This window comes from Apostichopus japonicus, chromosome 18 (assembly GCF_037975245.1).
Source record: "Apostichopus japonicus isolate 1M-3 chromosome 18, ASM3797524v1, whole genome shotgun sequence".
NCBI classification, from domain to species: Eukaryota; Metazoa; Echinodermata; class Holothuroidea; order Aspidochirotida; family Stichopodidae; genus Apostichopus; species Apostichopus japonicus.
The window spans coordinates 7,870,482-7,898,470 of NC_092578.1; the positions used below are offsets into that span (position 1 = coordinate 7,870,482).

The following is a 27,989-nucleotide window of genomic DNA, read 5'->3' on the forward strand; positions in this document are numbered from 1 at the left end:
ATGACTCAAGTCTAAATGTGACTCAAATTTGTTCTAAATATTCTTATATCTCAATCGAAACATGTTTTTCATTTCATATAAACAACATTCAAACAGCATTGACTATGACATTATAAGCATGTAATAAAGTTTTCCCATATAGATTTTTGTGTGTTGCGTCCGAGGAAACTTGACCTCACGACCCGTGTGTACCCATCTCTTTTTCCCTCCATGGTGTACCAGACTACCTAAAGTCGCTTTATCGCTTTATCTGCACAGCCACAAAGGGTCATTTCCCAAAAAATTAAAAAAGCGACATATAGACAAATACAACTTGTACTAATATAACAGCATTGTTTTTATAATGGTCTAGGAACATATCAAAATTAATTTTGTTTTGATAATTTTGCTTTTATAATTGTCTAGAACATGTCAAAATTAATTTTGTGCTCAACGTCATTCTTCAACCAACCCAGCCAAATTGCTTCACGCTCATAAAGATACAACAAAAATGTACGCTCTGTATTACAGCAAACTACATGCATGTCACATGACTTGAAACTTGGTACCCTTCCTTACACCTGCAATGTATCCTTTATCAACAAGACAAGCACAGAAGTGCCATTCCTTCCCCACCTCACCAACAAATACCCCCCCCCCCCAATTCATCTCATCAAGTTATTTAAGGCAACTGCTACCATGTTAGTGGAATTAAAGCCCATTGAAGTAAAACAGATATCAATCTGCACAATGGGCAAGCATTTTCCTATTTTCTTATTTTTAAATATTATGATCATTCATTTATCTATAATTTGATAGTTGTCCAAATGTTTATAGGCATCTCTCTCTCTCTCACACACACACACATATTGTAAAAAATAATTGTCTTCATCATCAGCTATTATAAATATTTATTCAGAAATTTATTTAGAAATAAGCCAGAATGTATATTCAAGTAGAAGAATTGTGAATTTTATAATCTAAACGATCTGTAATTTCTCAGTTCTTGCTGGAGGATAAAACTGCGACACTGTTATGTGTTGATGCGACAAAAACTGTGGCTCGTTGGAACACTTGGGCGAACCAAACGGGCCCTGTGCCGCTCCAACACTCGATGAAAGCAACCCTTCAGATTCGCCAAAGTTTCTCGCAAATCTTAAATTCTCTTGCACAATATCCCCTGGTAAACTGCTTCTCACAGCCTCGCTCTCTAAATAAGTTGTTTCGTTCATCGACGACGACGGCACTCTAGAATTGAAATATAGCGCTGCTCTCTTTTGTGACCTATATGGCTGCCCATGTAATGGACGCGAATGGTGAGTTCTTTTCTGCGGATAACTGTTGCTTGTTGTTGGTGGTCTGTGGTTGTTCAATGGTGAGAATGTCTGTTTGTTGTTGTCGTTACTTAACAGTTTTGATGCTAACATCGCTAATAGAATTAAAATACAGACGCCAGCGATTGGTACCGCGATGACTGCAGCTCTGAACCAGACTGCCTTTGAACTGAACGACGTTATTTCATTGTTTGGATAATGATCTGAAAAGAATGAAGGAGAGAGAGAATAAGAAGAAATAATTCAAATAAAATATGATGATGGGAGAAAAATTGCAGAAACAAAGTTGAGGTCCAATACATTCATTCGTCAAGTTTGTGATTTATACCGCTAGGTGGTTAGGGGCAGCGGTGTCGGGGAGGGGGGCATGACATCATTCAAAAGTACTTATTTCCATAACCTTTCGTTTATACCTAATTCTAAACCTAATTTGAACATCTAATTATGCCTAATACTGCACCATTTGATTGCCATAGTTTTCACTTTTCCTGGAAGAAGACCCTAGACACCCCCCCCCCACCCCACAACAGCAGTACTCCATCTTTAAAATTTTGATCCACTGACAGCCACTTACAGGTTCATGCCCCTACCAAAATCAGTTGGGGCGGGGAAATTGGAATTTGCCCCCCCCCCCTTTGAAATCTAGTGCCGTCACTGTAAGGTGGGGAGGGGGTAATATCAATGTGAGGTGTAGGTACCATCGTGGGCAAGGTGAATGTATTCACTGAGGATTTTGATATGCCCATTATATTTGCCGACATATTGTAGGTTTCTTTCCATATTTTCTGCTTTCTATATAAATCATTGTATTGACTAAGGCCCCCCCCCCCATCCCATGCATCATATATCTTGCAAGTCAATTTGACAAGCCTGATGTCTGACTGCCGGCTCACTCGCCATAAAATTAATATCACTATACATCAACCAAATGCGTCAGTTGAAGAGTAATGTCAAAAAAATACGCCATCGCGGGTTACGTCATACATTTTGGCTGATAATCATAACCCCCCCCCTCCGCCCCAACACACATACACACACCCATTCCATTGCTTTTCATACCCTCATTGACACATTCGTGGCATAGATTGTAGACTGGTTCATCACCAACCACTTCATCTCACTCCAAACTAAATTTATCACTATTTGTCACGAAACAAACAAATTTGCTGCCGAGGCAGGGACAGTCGAGAAATACGTTCTCGAGTAGGCTACGTCACAAAAACTCATTTCAACAATATTACCGAATGATTCAAAAGTCAATGATCCTTTTTTCTATATAACGTTTTTCCTTCTTTCTTTTAAATGAGACAACCGAGGTCAAATGTTATAGTAACATTAAAATAGCACTGCCATATTTTCTTCGAATATATCAACAACTTTGATACCACACAGAGAGATAAATGTTCCATTTCTGTCAAAAGTCCATCGATTGATCTAAATCAAGCATATTTCAAGAATCCGCCGTTCGAAGCAGATTGACAAACCTGTTACAATTTTTGAAGGAATGAAGCCGAAATTCAACCCCCCCCCTCTCTCTCTTTCCTTTCTTATCATGACAACCAGAAATAACATGATAGTTGCCTCGTAAGATCGGTTGGAGATCACAAATTTACGACATTGTGTTCCCGCTCATTTGTTAATACGAACTTGATATGTGTTTGTCCTACATTATTTACAGAACGTCTGTCAACTCGCCCTACATAAAACTATGTGACGAAATTGATCAATATGCAGAAACTAAGTTCAAACTGGTTGTCTTGTCCATTGTGACGTATGTATATTTATGTAATGACCAGAAGTCGTTGACCAACTTTTGTTGGACATAAAACGAAGTAGAATTATGATAACTTGCTAATTAGAATATTTTCAAAAAGTGATGTGCCGGAGGGGGGGGGGGTGATATAGGTAGGGCGACTGAACCTATAGGCAAGGGCTAGATGCGAATGACATATTGTATAAAGGGAGGGGAGGTCCCTGAGGGTCCTACCCCGGAGAAAAAAGAAAGAATTTTAGTCGTCAAAATGATGCATTCTGAGGTAAATTTAGCCAATAAATTTATAATGTATAAATAGCTATAAACCCAAGTTTGTGCTAATTGCTTGATTATTTGAGTGAACTTCAAAAGAGGGTGTATAACTACTCCTAGCAGTTCAGTCTCGTTCTTCTTTCCTGGCTGAGTTTGAAAATATACCGCCTGAACCATTTCCACTCCATGTGGGGCAAATCCTCCTTCTCTCACGCGATTGTATGGAGCCCCCTAACAAAACTGAACTGAAGTTGTCCACACTGTGTTCACCAAAAGAAATTCATAGCATTGGAGAATTCACAGATTAATTGTACTTTAAATTTTGTAGTTGACCTATTGATCTCGTCTGACGTTTGACCTTCACCAAGCTGGAGCTACATACTAAGTACTTAAGTTCAAGAAAAATGTGCTTCCTTGGTTATCGTGTCTACAAGATTTTCGGACTTTAATTGTTGACCGGAATTGACCTTTGACCTCCAGCAATTTCATCATAGCGCTTTTACTCAACAAGCTGCATCAGCATACCATGTATGAAGTTAAACAGAGATGTACTTTTTGAGTTATCGCGTTCACAAAATTTTCAGACTTTGACCACTGTTGACCCCAAATAACCATCGAACTTCACAGAAAAACAGTAGGCTTCTTTTACTGAATGAGACGGATCCACGTTCCAAGTATGAAGTTAATCAACCATAAACTTTTTGAGTAACCGTGTGTTCAAGCATAGCTCCATGGTACAAGCATGTGTAACATACAAACATATATACACACATACACACACGCACACACGCCATCACCATCGTATAGATTCCTTTTGCCTCCGGCAAGGAATACAAAATGTGCTTATTCATGATTATTATTATTGTTGTAATTATTCTTAACTGGGGCGAACACTAAAGACAGTCACTCAGTCATCGCAAGAGGTGGGTTATCTCCTTGAACCCCTGAAGTATTTCAAGTGGATTCTTGAACAAAGAAGTCACCACGGAGACAAACAATACGTGAGTCTGCGAGCGTTCGTGAGTTGAGAAGCGGTTCAACCTCGACGAGAAATTAAGTTATGCTCTGTTTCGAATTGCCTTTAAAAGAAGTTGTAGCCTTTGTAGGCATCTATGACTATATATATACATAGGCATATATGACTATATATATGACTATATATATTTTACACTTTATGACTATATATATATCACTATACATACATATATACATATACATATATACATATACATATATATATATATATATATATATATATACATATATATATATATATATTTACATATGTATATTCTGTTTACTCTCTTGAAGCGGAACGACAAGCTCGAAGTGTTAAGAGCCTCTATTACGTGCAAGTATGTTCAGCGCAGTAAGAAGTTATAAAGCCATTCCACTGGGAAACAGGTGAAATATATTAACGAGTTAATGCTTTCTCTTGTATTAAGTCTGACACTAGACTTTAGGCTTGCCATAGCGACATATATATCTACGTATACATAGAAAGAGAGACAGAGATGAGAATTTATATATGATCGGGTTCGGCTGTTTCTCGCCGTCTTGTCTCTAAAAGCTCAATGAGGACCGTCAGCCTAACCAAGCCGCCACATCTACAAACTTTTGCCATCAATTCGACAGCTGTCAGGAATTTTCACGGCTCTTTGGGGTAAACTGATGCATACGGCACGGTTATTTACGAAGCAGTTTGCTTCCAGGCAGCTGAACGATATGGCCCCTGGGGGACTCCCCCCAATGGAATACCAAGCAAGCTCGTATACGACTCTCGTCTGTCAGACGTCGGAAACCAATATTTGGGTCTTGAACAGATATGACGTGCCTTTTGAATTTCACAAATCTCCGTAGGAGGCCAGGCAATGAATTATACTTTGGCAAGGCTGGTTTTAATAGCTATAGCCAATCCCGGATCGAAACTTACCGAACCTCCAGAGCGCCCCACATTTTAGAATAGTACAGGGAAGAAGCAATTAGAAATGTTTTTAAGTTTTAAACTAGCCACGGTTTTGTAACTTAATTCAAAAAGAAACTCTTGGTCGATAAAATAAAAAATATTTTGCCGTACATGCAGGCTATGCCACTTCTGGCAGGAGAATACAGTAAGTTTATTAAAGCTTCTGAACATGGTCAAGTGTTAATAACATGAAAGATGACATTCATAAATAGTGCAGTCCATAACGTCCTCCCACAAGACCACAGCATATCAATTATTGCGTTTTGATTGAAGTATAAAGTCAGAACTATCATATTAATATTCGAGAACTTACCACGGTTTCCGTTAATAGTGCTTCTCTGCTCTTCTTGTTCGTAGTTTGCATAGTTACACATGTCGTCATAGCAACACGAAAGAAGTTGAACACCTATATCGAGTGTTTGGTCTGCTTTGATTAGACTTTTATTCAGCCGTTTGAATGTTTCTTCCTCCGCCTGAAGACATCGTTCAATCATGACGAGGTCTTCCACACAGCCTCTCGAGTAAGACGAGTCGGTAGTGACTTGTGAAAAACATCCGTATTCAGATACACACATATAGCTGTAACCAACACAACGTGGTGAATTACAGTAACAATGGACCTTGTCACCTGTTGGGGGCAAAAAATACAAAACATAAGTGATCAGAGATCAAATCTGGGATTAACTTAAACTTCAGATATCTTGCATCGAAACATAAATGACGGAGAAATATCATCAAGTTATAATTCTAGAAACTTTCAGTAGGTCGTACATCCTTGCGCGCATGCGTGTTTGTTTGGGTATTCTATGTTTGTTTGGGCGGTGTCTGTTTCGTATTTACCTATACGTATTCGTTGTTCGGTTTTCGCGTACCAGTAGCTTGCGACGATCATCAGTATTGTCTTAAACTTCTAAACATATTTAAATTCCAGGAAGTTATCTCAATGAGACAATCAATTGACTAATTTCAACATTCATTCAAATTGCATTGTACTGATTTGGAAGTCAAACCATCCAAATCACTATACTTTTGATAGAAATTTGGGGCATGCATGTAAAAATCAGATTTGGAAGCATCGTACGTTTTTTGTTTTGTTTTTCTGTTAACGCGGTTTACAACTATTTTCATATTACTGTTCGGTATAGGTTTATTCGCGATTATGACATTTCTATGTGGAACGCCAAAAAGGCCACATGGTACACTATTTTTATGTGTGTATTTTTAGAATATTATATTTCTTTTGTAGTTATTTATATGCATTGGATTTTCTGTAAATCAGTTAAATCTGGTTACTGGGGCATGGTGGGAGGTAACAGAATGGCTTATAAACGTATATTTATGTAGATTATATTTCAATAAACCAGAACGTGCATAGCTGCCCACGCAGAGAGAGACTAACTATCAGGGTGCCTTGCGGAGATCACACAATGTAGTATAGACGTGGTGGGCCTATAACTATCACAACTGCACAAGCAACGAGATCGCCGTCATAGATAGGGAAACGTAGATAGTTTTATACCGACCAACTCCGTCAACAAGGCGCACGCTCGGCTGCACTTGAACTGACCTACTCCTACGGGAGTCGTAAAAAACCGCCTTATGGTATTGATTTCAATCTTACACGATGCAATATTCATCGATGCCTAGACAAGGATAACCAACGTACTAATATATAAACATACAACTATAATGATGTAACACCAGTGGACTTGGTGCGTGGACATGGCATTAGTTAAAACAAGAATTTTTCGTAATTTGATTCTGTTTTATATTTTAGGTCACTGACAAAATTTGTTCCAAAGAACGACAGATGGTTACGTAAACCTCTAAAATATCCCCATGCCACCCCCCCCCCCCCAACTTATAGCATAGTTTGTGTATTTACGAACGGTGGTAAAACAGATACCTGGCTTACACTCAAACCAATGTTTGTAGGCTAACCTTGATAGGAAGATTGAAGTAAATCGTTTGGTAGAGACAGGTACGACGAGATTGAAATAAATGGTTTTAAGAAAATATAGCCTGGCACAATATTCAAGCTCAGATATTGAAAATGTTCTTAAACGGAATGGACCAGGAACTCCCTGGATGGACCAACGGTATAGGTGGTCACGTGCAGGACCTTAGGCCATGCCGGAGCACAGGCGGCGGGTCGATAATCCGGTGTTAATGTGATTTATACCATGTCAATTCATAAATGTCCATTGACTGTTATAGATAATCTATTACGTGCAAAACGATGGCCGATATCATACTTTTGAAGAGCAAACTTAAACAGTTACCTAACTTATAAAAAAGTTTTTACTAATTCACAAAGGGAGTCAATTTCACATTTCTTTTTTTAGCAGCAATCACCAGCTTTCCGAGCAAAGAGTAGTACCACGGACGTTAACTGTAAAATAATGGCACACACATCACGTGAACGGCTACAGTGGTGGTTTATGCTTCTTCGTTTCTTTAAAATCAGAAGCCGTTTGAAAGAAGCGAAAATTCCCACAGTTTTCCTCACCCCATGAACGGAAGGCTTTTCTGAAATATCGTCGGTCTGAACGACAGCCAAAAACCGAGCGATCAAGTTCACGCTACGATCATACTGGGTGATTGACCACACCTTATAAATGACGTTATTACTTATTGCCCTCCCCGTCCATGCGACAACTATATCTCAAAATCGACTTAAGATCACGTGGTACTGCCTACTGTGGTGACAGCTGTGTGCATGTGATACCCATATATGATCAAGACAAGTTGGAAGGTCGTCGTGACGTCATATGTGACGTCACGTATTTAATATGCTGAACACGAAATGTTAGAAAGCATGTTCTAAAGCAGGGAGTGTCAATTAATTAGATACGACGAATGCAAGAGAGAAACAATGATTGAAGCAAAGGGCCAGAAGAAACAAAATCTCGCTATAACTAGATGAAGTCAAGTTGTGCAGGGTTAGGGCTTCAGTCAAGTTGTGCAGGGGTAGGGCTGTATATAGCCCATTGTGGACAATTTTGGGCCGATTTATTTTTCCCGTTGTGGGCCGGGTTCGACTTGGTCCGCGAGCCACCCCTCGGGGATAAAATGCTCCATACCATGCCGATGTCCTTCTACATATCGTGTTTGTCGAAACACTATTTCAATTCAAGTCTATGAAATATTAAAATATATATTATGATATATATATATATAACTAATCATGTCTATGAAATATTAAAATATATATTATGGTATGTAATATATATATATCATAATATATCATAATATATATGTTATATATCATAATATATATTTTAATATTTCATAGACATGAATTGAATTGAAATGACCTTACATAGAGCTATACATCTGTAACAGTGTCAGTCTGTGCACACCATTGTCGCAAAGGAACGATGGGCCGTTGTGCGAAAACCAATTACTGGAGGAGGTTACGAAACCCTGAAACATGTTATTAAACCGTTTATCTTTCAGACAATTTTACGAGAATGAATCGATGTGATGAGACATAGCAAGCGATATCTCCAAGATAGCCAGCCATATGGGAGTAATTCGCTCATTAATCGGGCACCCTGTAGAGAGAGTTCGCCCGCGCTTGTACGGAGTTGGCTGCGTCAAAGTCACTATTAGGTCAGGGAGATTAAATAGCCTATTTTTCTTTTTTCTGTCTTTGGCTCTCTCTCTCTCAACACAGCCCCACCCACTGGTATTCATGCATCCCTGGGTCCCGTCGTTGAAATAAAATGGAGAGGTAAACTGTCACAAACACAACAATACTCAACAAAGTAATCTCCATTTCAAAGCTGACAATTTCTGAGGCAAAGTTGAAATATTGGTTATCCGCTCCCACCGCACTATATATAGATCATAACGACAGGGCAGTCGGTATTTCTGTTGTATCGACGGCATGTGATAAAAAAAATCTTTTCCATTTCAGAACGACTCACAGAGTACCTTTACGCCATGTATAGGCTAAAATTAAGCATGAAAAGCATTACGTCCATGCATACATTAGCGGAGGTGGGGAGGGGAGGGGAAGAGGGGGGGGAAGAAGGGGAGGAGAATTCATGTCAAACATTTATATGGATAGTTCGCCTATTTTAAGTTAGCACATTAGGTTACCTACACTCCAATTGAACTTTGCAACATTTGGGGGGGGGGGGGTATTTTTCATTTGGGTTATGTACAACACGCATATTGGCGGTACTTACTCACATATCTATAATTATATCTTTCTGTTCTAGCTGCGAAAAAGTCACTAGCGATGTTTTCATTGTTGCCAGTATAACAAGCAACGTCATTGATATGGCAGAAAATTCTACTTTCATTGAAATATATTATAGCCCCACAATCCTGGAACAGTAGAAATCGGTTACACACAACCAAGAACAGTGTTGTTTATGAAGAACCTTAAGACATTGTTGACGGGAGTGGTCGAAGCCGAAAACCCGGATAAATGCAGCAAGATTAATGGAGTTCCTGTTGCGAAAAAGTTATAAGAAATAATAAGAGGTGGGTGGATGGATCACGTTATTCTTAGAATTGAAGTTTTAAGCCTCCCCGCAAGAGCTAATGTCTATCTATATACATATATGTATTACGTTATTTACGTATACATATTATGTTCGATTAATATATATCATATTAGTCACCATATATGACCTGACAAAGAGTGTTAAAAGGTATACGTTTATTGAAAATTTCATGAATGAAGTCAGAGACAGGGAGAGCTGAAAAACTTGCCCACCACGGTTACAACCTATGCGTGTTCTTTGTCAAGCGTCATGTCAATATATATATACAGTAACCGAACGTTCGATGAATTAGTTAGGAGACTGACAGTTATTTTAAAACCGCATCCACATCACATGCTTGTATGCATCTCAATACCACCCCATGCAATCGCATCGCTACCATGCTGTGTTCGAATCGATACAGTAACTCCACTGTTGTCTCCAAGACAAAAGTCACCAACAAGAGAGAAAAAAAAAGAGAAAGAAAGAAAGTTCTTCCAAAAATCCTTGATCACAAAAGTCAAGTAAAGTAAAGTGAAGTAAGAAAGAATGTTTTGATTTGAGAGCAGGCATGGAGAGAGGGAGAAAGAGAGATGCATCGGAGGAGTTGATACAATAATTTCTTAAGAGTTGAGATACTAGAGACAGCACGAGTTTGACAAGGCTGCACAATGGGTGGAAAAATCAGGAAGTTTGGGAACCAAAAAAAAACACTAAACAAAACAGAGCTATGTTAAACAGTTGGGAGTATATACTGACTTTTATCCCCGAAAGTACAGGCAGACATATTTTTGCCCATTTTTGACAGGGGCAACCGTCGGTAACAAGTGACAGTTAGATTGTGCTTTAACACGATAGGGTAAACATCATATAAACATATATATACATGTATGTATATGTATATGTTTATATATATATAGCTAGAATATATATAGTATATATATATATATATATATATATATATATATATATATATATATATATGTATATACTTACATATTACATACATACACGCATACAAACATACATACATACAATACGTACAACTATTTGACATGGACACGTGACATGAGAAAGTACATTTTTAGAGCGCATGAACTATAAACTATAGGGGAAATGACTTCACAGTATAACGACGTTGTTGAATTTATCATATTTAGTAATGTATAGCTATCTATAGATATACACGTGTCAATGCAGAGCTGTCACTCATGCATAACTTAGGAGCACATAATACTCTTCAAACTACATGCACATGTCATTAATGGTTATTAAGTTTACTCGTCAAGATCCATGAATGTTTGTCAAAGTTTAACAAAATACACGAGACTTAAGACTTGGACAAGTCTAACTATGACTAAGCTTTTGTTTTTATTTATTTCAATGTTTAATTTCATGAGAACGAGGGCGGGGAGGGGGTTTGAAATGCTGTATTTAAATGTATTGGAGACCCTAACATGACCTTATTCTGGCATTGTTTCCAGTTTCAAGACTTCTTTAATGTTCACCAAGTTGGCAATGATCACGACAAACTGGCAGTATATATGATTCCACTTTTGAAACCAAACTGGGCAAGGATTTTCCTTAGGTATTTAGGGAAACTTTATGATCACAACGACCTCTATTTTATAAACTAAATAAAACATGTTGGTGCTCCTCGTCTTTTCAGCTGCATTTTTGAATTAGCCATAATCTCATCCATCAAAACTGTAATCAGCGAGGATAGAATTAGGCAAGCCATGTAGGAACTCTCGAGGGAGTGACAGTCAGGAAAGTAAAAGCTGGATTAATTTACTTTTGTGGGACACTTTCATTGTAACGATTCCGGCGTATATATCAACTCCAGTGTAAACCTGTCAAATCTCAGACGAAATATAGCGATAATCAAATGTAGTTGATTTATTACTCAGTAATCACAACGAACAGTCAAGCATTAGAAATGGATCATATGCATATATACATGATGAAACAGCATAGCATTTATCTCATTTCATCAACGGCAGAGACGGGACCATTAAGGTATATGTACCGTCCGAGGATAATAAGGTGGCGATTTAATACAAACACACAACTACCAAGCATTTAAAAACACTGAGTCAGATACGGTATTTATTTTAAGCGGGAACTCCCCGGTGATAATATCTATGCCCCCTTCTAATTGGCTCAACCATACCCGTAGCGATCACCACATCCTCGCTGCACGAATCCGTTTAACTTTCTATGATACTTAAAGCAGTAATATAGGGCACAACAATCGTTTGGTGGCTATTTTCACCATGCCATACATATACTGAGTGAAACACCACTTATACTTGTGTTATAATATATATATATATATATATATATATATATAAATATACAGGGGCGGGATTTGAGGTGTGGAATGGGGGGGGGGGTAAATCTGGGCGAGGGGTGTAAGGGGAGGCCTCCCCTTTGAGAAATTGTGGGATTTTATAAAGCCCGTAGATGTAATATGGTGGAATAATTTTAGGTTATTTCCCAGTACTAGTGCTGTTCTTAATTTCATATTGCTTAAAGTTACTCGTTTTCTTATTGAGATAACACAGCGTAGCCGTAACTATTCCTATATATCGACCTTGATAGCCAATTTAAAATCTTCAATCCACAATATTATCTCTTGCTCGAATTCTAAATTCCAAAATGAGGTATAGGCCTACAGTTTATATTGTAAAATTTATATTGCAAAATTTAGTGGGTATATATATATATATATACCCACTAAATTTTGCAATATAAATTTTCTACATGGTACAACGACCTGGTAATATACGTTGTTGCATGATTCGTCCGTCAGTAGAATAAGTGAAAAATAATTAAATGGGACTACTTTATTATGACGAATTTCGTAAAACATGAGTAGCAAGGGGATTGGGGTGGAAGAGATGCATAGATATTATTATGCTTCTGTTTTATGTAATTTACGGTAACTTAACGTGCGAAATCTACGCTGTAACTTCCCTTTATGGGACCTCCGTAACGGGTGGAGGGGGGGGGGGGTGCAGTTTTGCTAAAGACCTGATTGTTTACGGTTGTATAATCAAGCTTTTCGACTATAAAATTGTTTCGTAGTGTATCTCCCGTTCAAATTAAATATATTTATATCTGTTATAGGAATTAAATGTACGGTACCCCCCAGTATCTCTAACAGTATTTTAAGAAACATGTTTCTATTTTTCCCCCACATATTTCATTATTTTAAAAGTAAATCAAATTATATTGATTTACTGTCACTCCTTTCATCTAGCTGTAATTCGATTTACATGTAGTATATGCTATGCAATTAGGCTTTGCAATTAGGCTATATATAGGCTATATATAGGCTATATATATATATATATATACCTAAGAATATATATATATATACCTATAAATATATATATATATATATATACCTATAAATATATATAAATATACCTATAAATATATATATATATACCTATAAATATAAATATATATACCTATAAATATATATATATATATATATACCTATAAATATATATATATACCTATAAATATATATATATATATATACCTATAAATATATATATATATATATATATATATATATATATATATATATATATATATATATATATATATATATATATATATATATATGAAATATTTCCTTCATTCCGTTGGCATTAACGATATGATCTCTAATTTATTAACATATATCTTTAATTTTGGGGAAAAAGAAACCAACGTCTTGCCCTATGAACTTCCTATCATAAGGCCGATTCTATATGTAATTAAACACTATAGGCTGTACTGTAGACTTATTGTCAACATTTACCGTCTCCTTTTCAATTGTACTGCGAGACGAGACATTTCCTGTGAACAAATACTATTTTTCGTCTGTACTTATGTAGGCTATAGAAGTATGGAATTAAATATAAACCATAATTCGACAATTCAGGTTCATGAACCCAATTCATGGAAAGTGTGAATTTAAACACAATCAAAACACTAATGATCTACGTACTGGCGTCATTCACAAAGAAGAGACCAGAGTTATACGTCCTAACAGCGGTTTTTTCTCTCTCTTTTTTTTCTGTGATGTCTGTTTTCTGTCATGGAAAGCGTGATATATGATAGCAGTGATAAATAGCCCCAGATAACAACTAAGAACCATCAATTAATTGTTATACCGAACAAAAGGCATTATTTTCGCCTCAGTCCACGCAGCGTATAGGAATACAATAGGCCTAAGGTTACTGAACCGTAACCTGACCCACGTTAGGCTTGATCGAGATGACGCATCTATTACCATGGAGAGTGGAGGCAGAGGAGGCCTGTATATCATATATTACACACACACACACAAACGGCAAAGCACATGAAAAGGCTAACAGACAATCCCCTAAATAGCTGAATAGTTAAGAACACACAGAAGAAGAGGCTTTGTTAAATGGGCGCCGCCATATCGTCACTTCATTTTCTAGCTCTATTATACTGGTGAAATTTAACAAGCAGATTAGTATTGAGCGGGCTATTAGATAGAATAACCGTGAAGACCTTCATTATAAACAGCACAATAGGATATTGACTAGATCCTAGCAAAAAGGCACTATTAAATGGCGACGGGCGCTATGGTATTGTATTGACCCCGACAGTAATTACGGTATTAAGAATACTGGCCCTGTAATATGGATAGATATAAGGAGGGGATATTATCTCTTTTGGGTTATTAAGTTCACACATACACACTTACACATACAAACACACACGTCGGTGGTACAACAGAGTATAACGGAACTGATGATCTTTGATTGTGTATGGAGAATTAAATGCTATATGAACAGTATACATGTCTGTTAACTATACGAATAAAGTCTAATCGCTAATTGTGAAGGTATACACATGCAACTTTCAACTTATATATCTGTTAAGCCGATTCTTTGAGAAACTCCCTCCCCCCCCTTTTTTCATTTCTTATTTCTTTTTGTCATATGTGTCTCGATACCCACATCTGCGTCACCAATGTGACTTATTGGTCTGTTCATAAGGAGACGAGCAAAATACCACTCGAATTTCTAAACAATACTTCATCAACCTTTCAATAAAAGACAGCAGGGCGAAAATTGGAGGAAGACTACAGTCTCCAGTAAATCTCCTTTAATGGGATTTAAGAAACTTACGAAAGAAAAGAAAAAGGCGTCGAGCTTAAAGAAAGGGAGAAGCAAAACGAAAGAAGTCTTCTCAAATTGTTGTTGGTAAACAGACCACAAAACAAATGTTGGAATGACACTTTATTCATAGATATAAGACGCCAGCCAGTGGATTGGTTTTCAAAGACAGGAAATGTGTTATAAATTACTCCGCATGCACAGACGATGTTTTTGTAAAGGAGTAGTCGCTATAGTATACGGAATTGATAGTCAAATATATAGGCACAAATGAAAAACGTGTCAAACTAGTCATAGCCTGTTTTACCTACCTTATTGAGAAAGGAATCCGAGCTTATATATCTTAAAGTAGTACGATAACAGGGGTTGTTTAAGATCTTGCAGTTTGGTTTAAGGTATTTAATATATTGCATTCAATTGGAGAGTATAACGCCCAAATCCTATGCATAAATTTCTTCTTCATTTAGTTTCTCCTTATTTTTACTTTTTATTTTTTTCGTCTTTCATTTTCTGATTATTTAAAAACATTTTTATAAATCTCTATATGGTCACTAGCTGTATGATAACAGCTTTTCTGTAGTTTCTGGTGGCATTCAGATGCTATTTTTGTGGGGGGTTTTGGGGGGAACTGTAAGCGTATGTTATGTTGTGTTCTTTCCATTTTCCACAGATTATATGAGCAATAAATTTGAGTTGGAATTGAACTTTCTCAGAAATAGAAATCTTTCATTAAACAGAACTGAAACTTATTGGCTAAATGTTATACAAATGAGAACCCTCCCCCACCCCCCCCCCCCGCCACCGTTCCTCTCCACCTCATTCGACTGTCTGGTTATACTATGTTGAATATGAAGACAGTAAATTACCCAAGTAAGCTGGTTCGAAGGAATATTAGTTCACAAAACACAAACACAAAAACGACTTTATTTAAAATTATATTACGTTGACTACTAGACTAGTTTCCGACATATTGATATTTTCCGACATCGATATTTAAGTGTAATATACCAATATCGCCAGTGACGGCGTGAAATGTGGATGTCAAATTCAATAGTGTTATATACTGATTTCAATCTTCGTGGAAATCTTCTTAACAGAAATTCTAAAATTTGCGGGAACGAATGGCTGGGCCTTTGAACGCCAACAGGTTGAAAACAAAATTCAAACCGTACTTCCCTGTATAAGGGGAAACAAAATGCTGATTTTATTCTTGATAAGTTGATATTCTGTTGTACCATGTTGATTTTGTTTCTGATATACATTGACTTTGCTGGTTTTAATAATGACATGCTTACGTCACGTTATACGGTTAACTTGCAACATAGGCCTGTTGTTATTTTTTTTACCCTGATGTTTTGACATTTTCCCGTCACATTGGGAACCAGACGGCGTTCCATTGAATCATGTGACGACGGTAACAACCGGGCAAGATTTACATGTAGGCTGCTTACTAGATCGTATTTAAACCGTGAAACAGTACACCATAGCTTAACAGCCTAACCTTGATATTTGTATTAGGTTTACATGTACGAACACATGCACCATGGAGAAAGCTCGAATTGTCCCCCCGTACAGCCTAAGCTTTCCACATGCGAAAATAAGACCAGGAAAGACAGCCAATGGTATGATTCAATGACTTGCTAATAGCAACAGTTCCGACAGTTACCAAGTCCCCTCGATAAGACGTTACATTCAAGGACACAAGTCGGTCGAATAGCAACAATGCTTACAGGGGATCAAGATAAAACAGGGTACAATATCAAAATTTATCTTTGAGCTTGCCTTTAGTTGACAGGTAGGTAAATACGCTCTCTAGTCACGTGATAAAATACCTTCATCAAGGCAGTGTCCAACACACCCCTGCCCGACCCCTTTGAGATCAAAGGCAGCGTTATCATGCCCAAATCAATCGCGGATACTGGGGGTTATAGGCTACACGCCTCCCCCTCCCCTACAACCCCACGCAAAATAGTAAAGTAGTCAGTAGCACACATACACACACACACAAAATAATAAATAAACGAAGTATAGTTATTCACAACCTTGCGTATGTAGACTTAATTATAGAGCTATGCTATAGCATAAACATCCCCACCCCTCCAACACCCCCCCCCAATTAGACACGTTTCGAATCCGCTCATCACATGAACGAATTTCAAAAACGTATCACGTCAGCAGTAATTTCATGGTATGCACAAACTGTATACCATTAGCGAACCAAAAATAAAGTGGCAGAAAATGCTGAATGTGCCTTTGCATATAAATGATAAGTTTCAATTCTTCTTTCAGCAACAGATCTTGTGAACGATTCATTGCCAATCCCACGATTGTCCTTTCTCTAACCCACGAAATAAAACTTGTTGAAAACTCGTTGAAAATAAACATATATATATATAACAATCATACATACATACAATGTGCTTGACAAATGAAATGAAGCTTTCTTAACGAATTTATTTACATACACCATATACTTGAAGTTTTAAGATTAACCATCCTTCTCCAAGACAGGAGGACGTCTATACAGTAGGCCACTTGAACGGTTTGGTCTTAATGGCGAACCATATCACTTATCAACTCTTAAATTGTTCAGAAGCAAAATACTCGGCGCCATTAATGGGCTGCATTTATCAAGTCTAAGCTGGTACCTAAACAACGACGATAAATACGGCTTATACTTCAAGGAAGGCGAAATTCTCATTCAGGGACTCTAATTGTTTAAAATACTAACGGAAGTAATCCCGTTCAAGTGTTGTATAGTTACACAAACTGTTAGCTTTAGGGTCTGGACTTGCTTCCCAAAGTAGATAGATAATGAATGGCACGACGGTTGCGCGACTTAACGAAATGACGTCATAAGCGAGTCGTTTTGAGTAGTACATACAGTATGGTATACTATTCTGTGTACTATTATGTATACAAATTAAAGTACAGGATATACAGATGCACGGCTTGAGGTAGTTAAACTTGTTAATGATGGTCATGGTTTGTTTGTAACATCATCTAGATAACGATGTTAGGTACCGTTTCTGACTCACTACCGTGTTACCGGTTTAACAGCGTTAAAAATTCAGGTTAAAAGACGTGTAGATGTCCCAATGCTAGGGAACAGGAAAAGAACTAAAGACAAGTTTAACAACAGTATTAATTCAAATTAATTAGGCCTACTAATAAATAAGAGCTTTCTAATATAAGTGGGCATACGTCTTGTTTTTAAAGTACCACCAAGTCTTCCTACGAAATGGTATACATTCCTAAGCTCATGAAGTCATCAAGTGTATAGTATGCCGACGGGCGCAACTCACTCTAGGCTATAGTGACCGAGCAGACATTAGAAAATTACTCACTGGTCACGTGACTGCAAATAATAAGCTTAATGATTAAGTAACTTAACCGCTAGTGACGTAAAGTGTCAACATCGTATGTCTCTGAAAGAATATGTTAAAGAACAGAGACGTTGGACTATAATATACTGGATAAACTCCGAAAAATACTTGCACAAATATTATGATTCATATTTCAAGATCTAACCGACAAACAGAAATTTGTGGTTGTTGCTTGGAACCACTCAAGTATTCAGATTTTTTGATTTACCACTTTTTTGGTTGGTAGCAGTTGGAGAATATAATCACTTTATGGAATGTTAGTTCATCTTGATAAGTGTTTGAACGGTTAGTTCAAACCGAGCTATATATATCTGTAGATATAAGTCCCTGCGTGCTTTCACTGGCGATACTGAAAGCAACGGAGCAGACAATTCTGGTTGATTTAAAGGCCACAAATATGGAAAATTTACAGTCGATTGCGCTCATAGTTGTCACGGCGGTGATCCCAACCGCCAGAGCATGGCCGTTTTTACCCCGCGCGTACATCCATAACACAAACTGGACACTAAATTTATTCCAGTTGACCTCAACCAAAGGTCACAAACCAACAATTAATTTCCCTTGCTAGAGTTTTCGCTCATTTAACAAACTGTCGCGTGCGTGTGTGCTTCGTATAAACCCACACAACAAGACGTACATTTCGGGTAAAAAAAAAAAACGAGAGTTAACCAAGAATTCCAAAACACTGTCAGATTATGGGTTAATTTACTGTCATAAAGTTCATATAACCAGCGTATTTGATCTAAATTGACGCGAAACTCTCATCAATCTTTCCAAGATGCCCTTTCGGCGTAAAAAAAAAATCCAAAGAGAGGATTGATCGAGCGGCGATGGTGAACAGGTGCAAGGTTTCACGAGGGTACACCCCCAGGACTATACCCGGCGGATCTCGAATGATATCACTCATACGCCCGCAACCTCTCCAGAGTACGCCAGAAAGTCAGGCCCCGTGAGAGCGACGTTTGCCCCATTTGGAACGCTCTTTTTGCAAAAATAGAATTTCCATGAACGCGATAAATGAAAATGATATATAACCAAGCAGTTTAAATTGTGTACTTCTGGTGCGCCTGTTTCTCTCAGGGGTTTACTTTACTTAATACGATAACAATCTATAGACAATTTATAAATGCGCCTGTTCTTATAGCTTGGTTAAATCGAGGAATGCTTTTAACAATATATATTGATATATATATATATATATATATATATATATATATAATTACAATTACGGCACAAAAACTTAATTAACCAGCTAGCCACAGACATAAACAACCACACACACACACACAATAAAAGGCCCCGTGAAAGAGGAAACTCGAATTTCGTTTCCAATTAAAACCTTGCATGATCGTTAAGAAACAGTTGTTAGCATTGCGACATTTTGAGCTATTAGCCAAAGTCACTAAAAAGCGTGTGAATTTTCTATAGAAGAAAAAAAAATATGTTATGCATATGCAGGTGGTTACCACAAACCACTCAACGCAACGTTCTTAATTAAATTTTAAATGGCAAACATATTCTATGCCCGAAGGCAAATACAAAACATTGACCTTATAACATTTTGTTCCGATTTAGTGTCCTCTTATGGTGGAGAAAAAGATCATATACGCCAACGTTTGCTTCCCCCTGGAATCCAATTGAACGTCGAGTGTATAAATTATTTAGTGTGGACGTTTAGTACTATATGGTTATGATACTTCTGTTTATCACTTGTCTCAGCCGCGAGGAACAGTTCGCCATGAATCTTGGCGGATTGCGAAATTCTCCTCCTCCTACCCACACCTCACCCCAACAAGGGCAAACAGTGGCTTTGACAAGAATAAAATGCGCCAATTTACTGCACCAACATCACCCAACCATTCCCCCGCCCCCCTCCACACACGCACACATATTGATCTTACGGCGGTTATACATTTTCTGTAAACTAGGTAGCCTAATTCCCTATTCCGCCATATATAATAGCCATGCTGATGTGATATTGGGTGGAATAGAATCAGATTTATACGTTTCTTAGTCTACTATATTCATGCTTGCAACCTTACACAGGAACCCATACCAAAGGGGAATTTCTACTTGTACACGTACAATCGCGTACCGTGCTGTTGTTGTACTCTAGCACGGAGTACACTGTTTGTACCTTCTTGAAATTCTGAACGGTATAACAAGTTGTAGAAGGTATATAATGACTAGAGATCATGACTCAAAACTATAGCAACGATGCTACAATGGGAGATACATTTTGTTTTCTATATACAGTATAACTAATACTGCTTTACTTATTATCCCCTGTGTATGAATATTTAGGGCAATATTCACACAATACTGAGATGTCCCAAGTTCACAAATAAGGAGTAATTTTAGACATAACAGGAAATATAGAATGACAAAGGTCATATACATGGGGGAGATACAATTGACTATTTGATATAGCTTTGCAAACTGAGCTTAAAATGAGATCTATTATTCCCATTTAAACAATCATCTCAACGACTTCCTTGAAAACTTTCAACGTATCATTTCCGTTTTGAGCAAATCCGTTTTGAGCTGGTCCGTTCTGAGACTGAGCAAGTCCGTTTTGAGCAAGTCCGTTTTGAGCCAGTGGCGGAGCGTCCATACAATCAGGAGACGGATGCCCCCACCCCCCCCCCCGACGGACTCAAATGGACTGCTGGCGCCCTTTTTAGCTCTTTACTACTTTTTACTTATTCGCGATTATTGACTTTTTTATTGCGCTCTCATCTACCTATTGACATTTGTCACATTTTGTTGGTGTAATTTGGCGATGACACCTATTTATTCTTCGATTATCTGCAAATTAGCCAGGCCCGGAAAGGGTCATTTCCGGCGATCTAGGGAGTATCTTAACTCAAAAATTGTTTGTACGCTATACGCGCCAACCTGTGGTGGCGCTCCGCTTTGATAGTGTCGAAAGCGCCCCTACAGACCATTCTCGCCCCTCCTGACCAATACCCCTAGCTCCGCCACTGTTTTGAGCAAGTCTGTTTTGAGCAAGTCCGTTTTGAGCAAGTCCGTTTTGACCAAGTCCGTTCAGAGCAAGTCAGTATGCCTTTGTGTTGAGCATTAGTCTACAATAACTTGTTTTCATGACCATACCAACCTTTTCTTTCTTGCTAAGCTGCCTTAACCATGTTATATTGTGCTCACCTCCATACCATACTGCACCGTAATAATAGAGGTTAAATCAATATCTCTTTAGACCCACTTGGAAGAAGTTGTAAGTCTTATTATCATGTACACAAAACTGATGGATGAAATAAATACCACAGCCACACTGAAAGCGAGCAGCCTTTTGAAGTTGACGTTGGAGCAGTTTTCGAAAACCTCAAAGGAGAAGTAAACGCAACTATCAAGTTTAGCTTATATGCATATAGAGATATTTGCGATAAATATCTAGAAAATTCGTGCCAAATTCTGGTGGATATTTCAGCTTTGAAGGTGTGACGTCATAGTGACAATGAGAGGACAACATTATTAGTGTATTTCCTCTTTCCATATATTTGCAACTTTCCAAGGTGAATTTAAACAGCGATGCCAATATTCGGTAGTTCAACATTTTACATTCCGAATTGTCCAAAGAAATCTCTTTAAGAGGAAATAAAACATTGTCATAATACACCAATCAATTAAATATTCAAGCAAATGTGGCATATTTGGACTTGTTTAAAGTCTCCAGCCTCGTGTTTGAATTGAATGTTGAACTTAAAATTGTCATAATTGTTCTCATTTCAACGGAATGCCTTGCTCATAGCGTGAACGCCAAATTTCAGTATTTCACTCACTCACTGACTCACTCATTAACTGCTTTCTATATACAAACTACAAGACGATCTAATGCACATGCGTCTATATACCAGTCTCTGGAAGTTTGACAGCGAAATTGACAAGAATTTTGAGGACTAATTAATTTAGGCTGCGGCATAGTTTTGTTATCAAATGTACACCGCTATATAGGAATAATAACATTCAATTTTTACTTGTATAATATGTGCTTGTGTTAAATGACTGTTTTTTATAATTACTGATATACAGCATGCATGGAGAATCTGTGCCAATGCGTCTACATAGATTGTCCAATCAGGGAGTTGCTTACGGCTCCTTGGTCCAATCACGTACTTTCTTTTTCAAGGATTGCAGAAGCGAAAAGTCTATTAAATTAAACCAACAAATATGCTCTAATTTATGAAACGTAAATTTTTTTTTTGGCTCCTTCAAAATTGATTTAATCGAAAATCTCGAATGCAGATAAACATCCGACAAATTCTTTCATCATTGGATGGTTGAGTAGAAACCTTTGATTGAGGACAGAAACATTTCACATATAGATATTAAGTCCGCATTGAATGTTGAGTAGATACATTTGATTAAGAACATAAACAGTTCACATATATATTAAGTCCACATCGGATATCTTATAGTAGACCTTTGGTTGAGAACCGAAACAGTTCACATAAATATGGCTTTCATATACTACAGATATATTCATATAGAGACTGTTTAAGAAGCAAACACAAGTTGTATTTTGCGAATATAGGTATTATACATACATAGCTAAATTTGCACCACTCAGACCAAGCCACGTACGAGACACATGTAACTGGATGGGGCGTAGAAGGGGGGAGGAAAGGAGAGGGAAAGGAAGAGGGAATGGGAGAGGGGAGGAGATGGGAGGAGATGGGAAGGAGAGAGGGAATGGGAGGTGAAGGAGAGAGGGAATGGGTGGGGAAGGGTGGGTGAGGAGGCGGGGAAGGGTAGGGGAAGGTGACGAAGAGGGAGAGGGAGGAAGAGGGGACATAAAGGGAAGTTAATGGGAAAGGGGACCGAGCGAGAGGGAGAGGGGGATATAGGAGATGAGGTGGGTCGTGAGTGGTGGTGCAGGAGCAGGGGAGGGGAGAAGCGAACGAGAAGAGGGGGAGGGGAAGACAAGCCAACGCCACTTTACGTATGTTGTTCCACTCACGAGAGATGGTTAAGATATTCAATGAAAGCTGAACAATTTCAAAGACAAGAACATTATTTATGCCGGTCATGTCAAACTACAACATGGGTGGGGGTGATGGAAGGGAGGGTGTGGGTAATAAGGGTCATGGGAAAGAAGACGAAGTATACATGAGTAATAAATTAGCCAAAGAGATATGTGACTAATTTAAATTGAGCCATATAACTTAGCGTCTGTCCGTTAGTTCACCTGCAGGTAGTTGATTTCACGAGTATAAGCGGGATAAATGAGTAATATATGTATACACTCTATACAACGTGCCTACAAATTAGGCTACAATTATTCTGCAGTTCATCAACCTAACAACTATTATTGCTCACCCCCTCCTCCTTCCCCTCAAAGTAATTTATCATCTCCTATTGAAGTCAACACTGATTGGACGGACAATACATCGGTGGTTTGAAAACAATCACTTGTAAAAGACTCAAAAGAACCAAACAAACATGTTGACATATCGGATGAACGGAGGTCCTTCGTCAGAGCCTAATTCTGTTTTAATTATCTTGTTATCTGCCATTTGGGATCAAAGGTATTAATTCTGACGGTCAATGCATGAAGAGGTTCTTTGATATGAAAAGGAAAATGAACAGAAGACCATTCATACGCATCGACTTCATTAGCGCGTATATAGCGTTAACGATATAATATTTTACATGATTACGTATATATGGCAGAGAAATAAGGAACAATTTATCCGTTATCGCATATATATAAAAGCAAAATATTTTTTGGCGAAATGGTCAAATTGCATGCTGTACAAGTACAAAAAATCTGAAAGACGTGGAACAGGTTTGTGTGCACAGGAACCATAGGATTTTATCAGAAAAAAAGTTTAGAGCCTATATAGTTTTAAATCTGCTACTCAAAATGTGAACACTTGTGAACACAAAATGTGAACATATGTTTTAACTGGGTCTGTCCCTACTATTAGGGGAACAGCCTTGCCACCACCGGGGTAACATGTTGTTTCCCGAGAGGGTGTCCTTTTCTTCGGGTCTCGTACAATATCCCCTGTGTAGTCAACATCTTAACACCCCTCCCTCCCACCCCCCCCCCCTCTCCCTTCATCATGTCTTTTTATTTGCCTCAGTGGTACTGCCAGTTTGCGCCCAGTTTCCATCTTTGAAACTCGTATTGAGCATTTCCGGCCGGTGAGGACACGAATGTGGCCGATTTTTTGGGGGGTCTTCGTTTTTCGCAGGCCTAATCGAAATCACACTCGCGGGCCGAATCTTGGCTAAATTGTGAAACCACGTGATAAAATATAACAGTGCCAGTGGGACGAAGGGGGGGGGGGGGTAATTTGGAAGTTAATGCCTGTTATTTAATAAAATCAATTATCAAAAATTTCAAAATCACCTATAAACACTGCACTTTCCAGAGACTTGTTCGCGTCGCCAAAGATTTTAATATTGGATGTGGTCGCCGTCGAGATGGCGAGCGACCAAGTTTCCAAAAAAAGCGTCAACAAGTCAAATTTACGCAAGTTAAACAAAATCCAATATATTTCATCATCGCCAGTGCGTGTTACAGTTCTTCATTATTTTTTTTTTTCATTTTTCTCCCCTTCTTGTTCTTGTTCTTCTTTATTTTTCCGCTATTTAAAATTCGTTCATTTTCTTTCGCAACAATACCACTTTCCCCGGGCAACTTTAATTATGTCCTTTAACAATTCGAATTACGCCGCTCAATCAGAAAACCAACTGAATCAAGAAAACAAAGAAAATATGAGCAAAATGTTTCTGACCTTCCCTATGTTTTCACTTTTCTTTAACAAGAACCAGGGTTTCCCTCTCTATCTCTCTCTCTAAAATAATACAGACATTCAGATGCTTAATATAGTTTCATATCTATAGCCCTATAAGGAAATGTTCATATTTTTTTCTTTCTTCATCCATAGGTTTTTTTTTTAATTCATACTCAATTACCCCGAAGTTTGGCGCCAGACGAAAAAATGAAAATTGATTAGCCGTGTCGATGTAGGCTATGAGCGCAAAACACAATCAATACCATCGAAAATATTGTCTACTATTATCACAACACCGCCAGGCGGAGAAGGACGCATAACCTTAACGAAAACGGTATGATATAATACATATATATATTTATATAGATATATATATATATTTATACATATATATACATACATATACATATATATAAGAATATGTTATGTATACGTAAACATGTGTATATATATCTATATATATGTATATCTCTATATATATATTTGTGTATAGAACAACGACGACGTTGAATACGATTTTGGAGGCAGTATTTTTACACAACTTAAGAGTACTAACGGTTGCACCAAATCGCAAATAAGCCTGGCGCTGGCGTAAATCATTGGTTAAAAATACTCTTCCATGGGATTTACATTTTGCAGCACCCCGACCTATATTTTAGATTGCGCAATAACGTAACGCCCGAGAAGATTTTCAACTGCGCGCTATGATATGGATGACCGGTAACTGAAATTACCATTATATGCTTTACAATAATTTTTCTTTACATTACTGAACATCAGTCGTCAATATGCATCTCTTCTTAGATTCTGCAGCATCGCCCTCCCCCCCCTCCCTCCCTACCACCGTCCGCCACAATGAAAGGTATTAAAGCTGAGAATGGATCAGACGTTTCCAAATATATGGGTTTCTTCCCTCTCTTTCCTGCAGGTTTAATCCATCAAAATTGTTCCCAGCAATATTTGATTTTTTTAAAATTAGTCAAACATACTGTACTCCAGTGCAGGTTGTATGCCCTCAGGGGTAGCAGTAGAGGCGTTAACAGGAACATAGCTGTGGGTGACCTCTTTCGTTCTAATTTTTTTAAGAGGGTGGGGGCGAGACTTTGAGATATATTTCAGGGCAATATACTAAGTAAGTAATTACCTCTATATCCTATGCAGTATATTATATACCGAAGGCTGGCCTTCTCTTCCAGTTACATTGTGTCTTATGATGGATGGACTTTTATATCAATTTTGAAGTATTTTTAAGCAAGCAATATTCACAAATATGGCCTATAAATCTTACAAATGAATCGGTTATAACTGGAAGAGCAACTGTAGACTGGTGAAAGGTATGAGAGACGTCATATAGTAAATACACCCATTTTGACTGCGTCTAATAAAAATATTTTTTTGTGTCCCACACATTAGAAGAATGCTATTTTTTTTTTAATAGTAAATTGCGATTAGGCTTCGTAATGTCACGCTCATTGGCCATTTTTGGTGGTTGTGGCGGACAGTGATATCCCCTATAAATTGTTGATAAAAAAGTTTCGTATATATAGAAAACATGCATATATAATATATATATATATTTATTTATTTATATATATTTTATATATGCATGTTTTCTATATACGAAACTTTTATATATATTTATATGTATATTTGTATATATATATTATACGAACTAGAAGTTGTCAAGTCATAAATATACAGCAGGTCTATGCGGTAGAATATACGAGGGTGCCATGCACCGTACTGATAATACTGGTGGCAAGATTACGCAAGATAACAATATAATCTCTCTGGTCTCATTGAAGACAAAAATGATTGGCAATATGTTATAGTCAGAACTAAAAGTAGAAAAAAATAACTTACCTCGACAGTATATTAAAGATTGAAGTATTAGACCAAACGCCAACAAGAACTGGAAAATCGTGCACCCAGTGCAAACCCGTAAAAGGGACATGTTGTTCTCCATAAGTCAATGACAGGCAAAAATGACACAACGTTAACGGAGGAGGTAATATACTACTAACTCCTTGACGAGATCCACATCTCTGTAGACTCCACGAGGATTATTCTGGCTAACCTTTTCTTTTTTCCAGACCCAAACGGTAGAATGACAACCAAAACGTTGTATATAGTTCTGCTTGTAACAGCCTCGGGCTGCAGAATAGGATTAAACACACACACACAGAAGTCAATATATATATTTATAAATATATACAAATGATAAGACTGTAACCAGACGACAGCGTATAAATAGGTCAGCGAAAAAACGATCGTTCCTGTGGAACAGCGAGACTGAAAACAAAGTATATATATATATATATATTTTGTTTTTGTTGAATATATGTTTTTTTCCCCTTTTTCCCCCTTATCTATATTCAAACTATATCTCAAGTGTTTCTCTACAAACAATTCTTTGCCCTATTCAAACTATGTTTTGATAGCAAAGCACTCCCGTGTATTACCCGATACGTGATTGTGTATTTATGTACACATTGTTACTCGGTCAGCTTCCAACCGCTGCGGCTCGCGAATGAATAGTGCTAGTGCGGAGTGAGTGGTAGAGGTAGCCAGCTATTGCTACCTAGTAGCCTACTGTAAATGCGCACTACTATCAACGGTGCAATGTACTCACTCGCTCGCTTGGAGAGTAAACACACACACACACACACAAGAGTGTAGCAGACCAGGGTATTATCTTCTCGAACATTGAATAAGCTCTCGAGGCTAAGCTTCATTAAACTTTCTCAATGGCATTGAAGTACAGGAGCATACCAACTACACAGGATTGTTGTTAGCCTAACGTATGTCTCTGTGGGGTAGAAGTTCTTGTGGTTTGGTCAAGCGAGTCGTTATTAGAGCCGAGAATGCTAGTAGGCGACTGGGCG

General features: G+C 37.8%; 1 protein-coding gene across 1 annotated transcript; it reads right to left on the reverse strand.

Moving 5' to 3' along the window:
* Window positions 1-12: 12 nt before the first annotated feature.
* LOC139958511 (uncharacterized) lies at window positions 13-27,987 on the reverse strand. Its single transcript, XM_071955614.1, has 3 exons — window positions 26,968-27,987; window positions 5,619-5,933; window positions 13-1,516 (listed from the first exon to the last, which is right to left on the reverse strand). The coding sequence occupies exons 1-3, from the start codon at window positions 27,068-27,070 to the stop codon at window positions 960-962; spliced, it is 975 nt and encodes a 324-aa protein (XP_071811715.1). The 5' UTR covers window positions 27,071-27,987; the 3' UTR covers window positions 13-959.
* Between the last annotated feature and the right edge of the window lie 2 nt (window positions 27,988-27,989).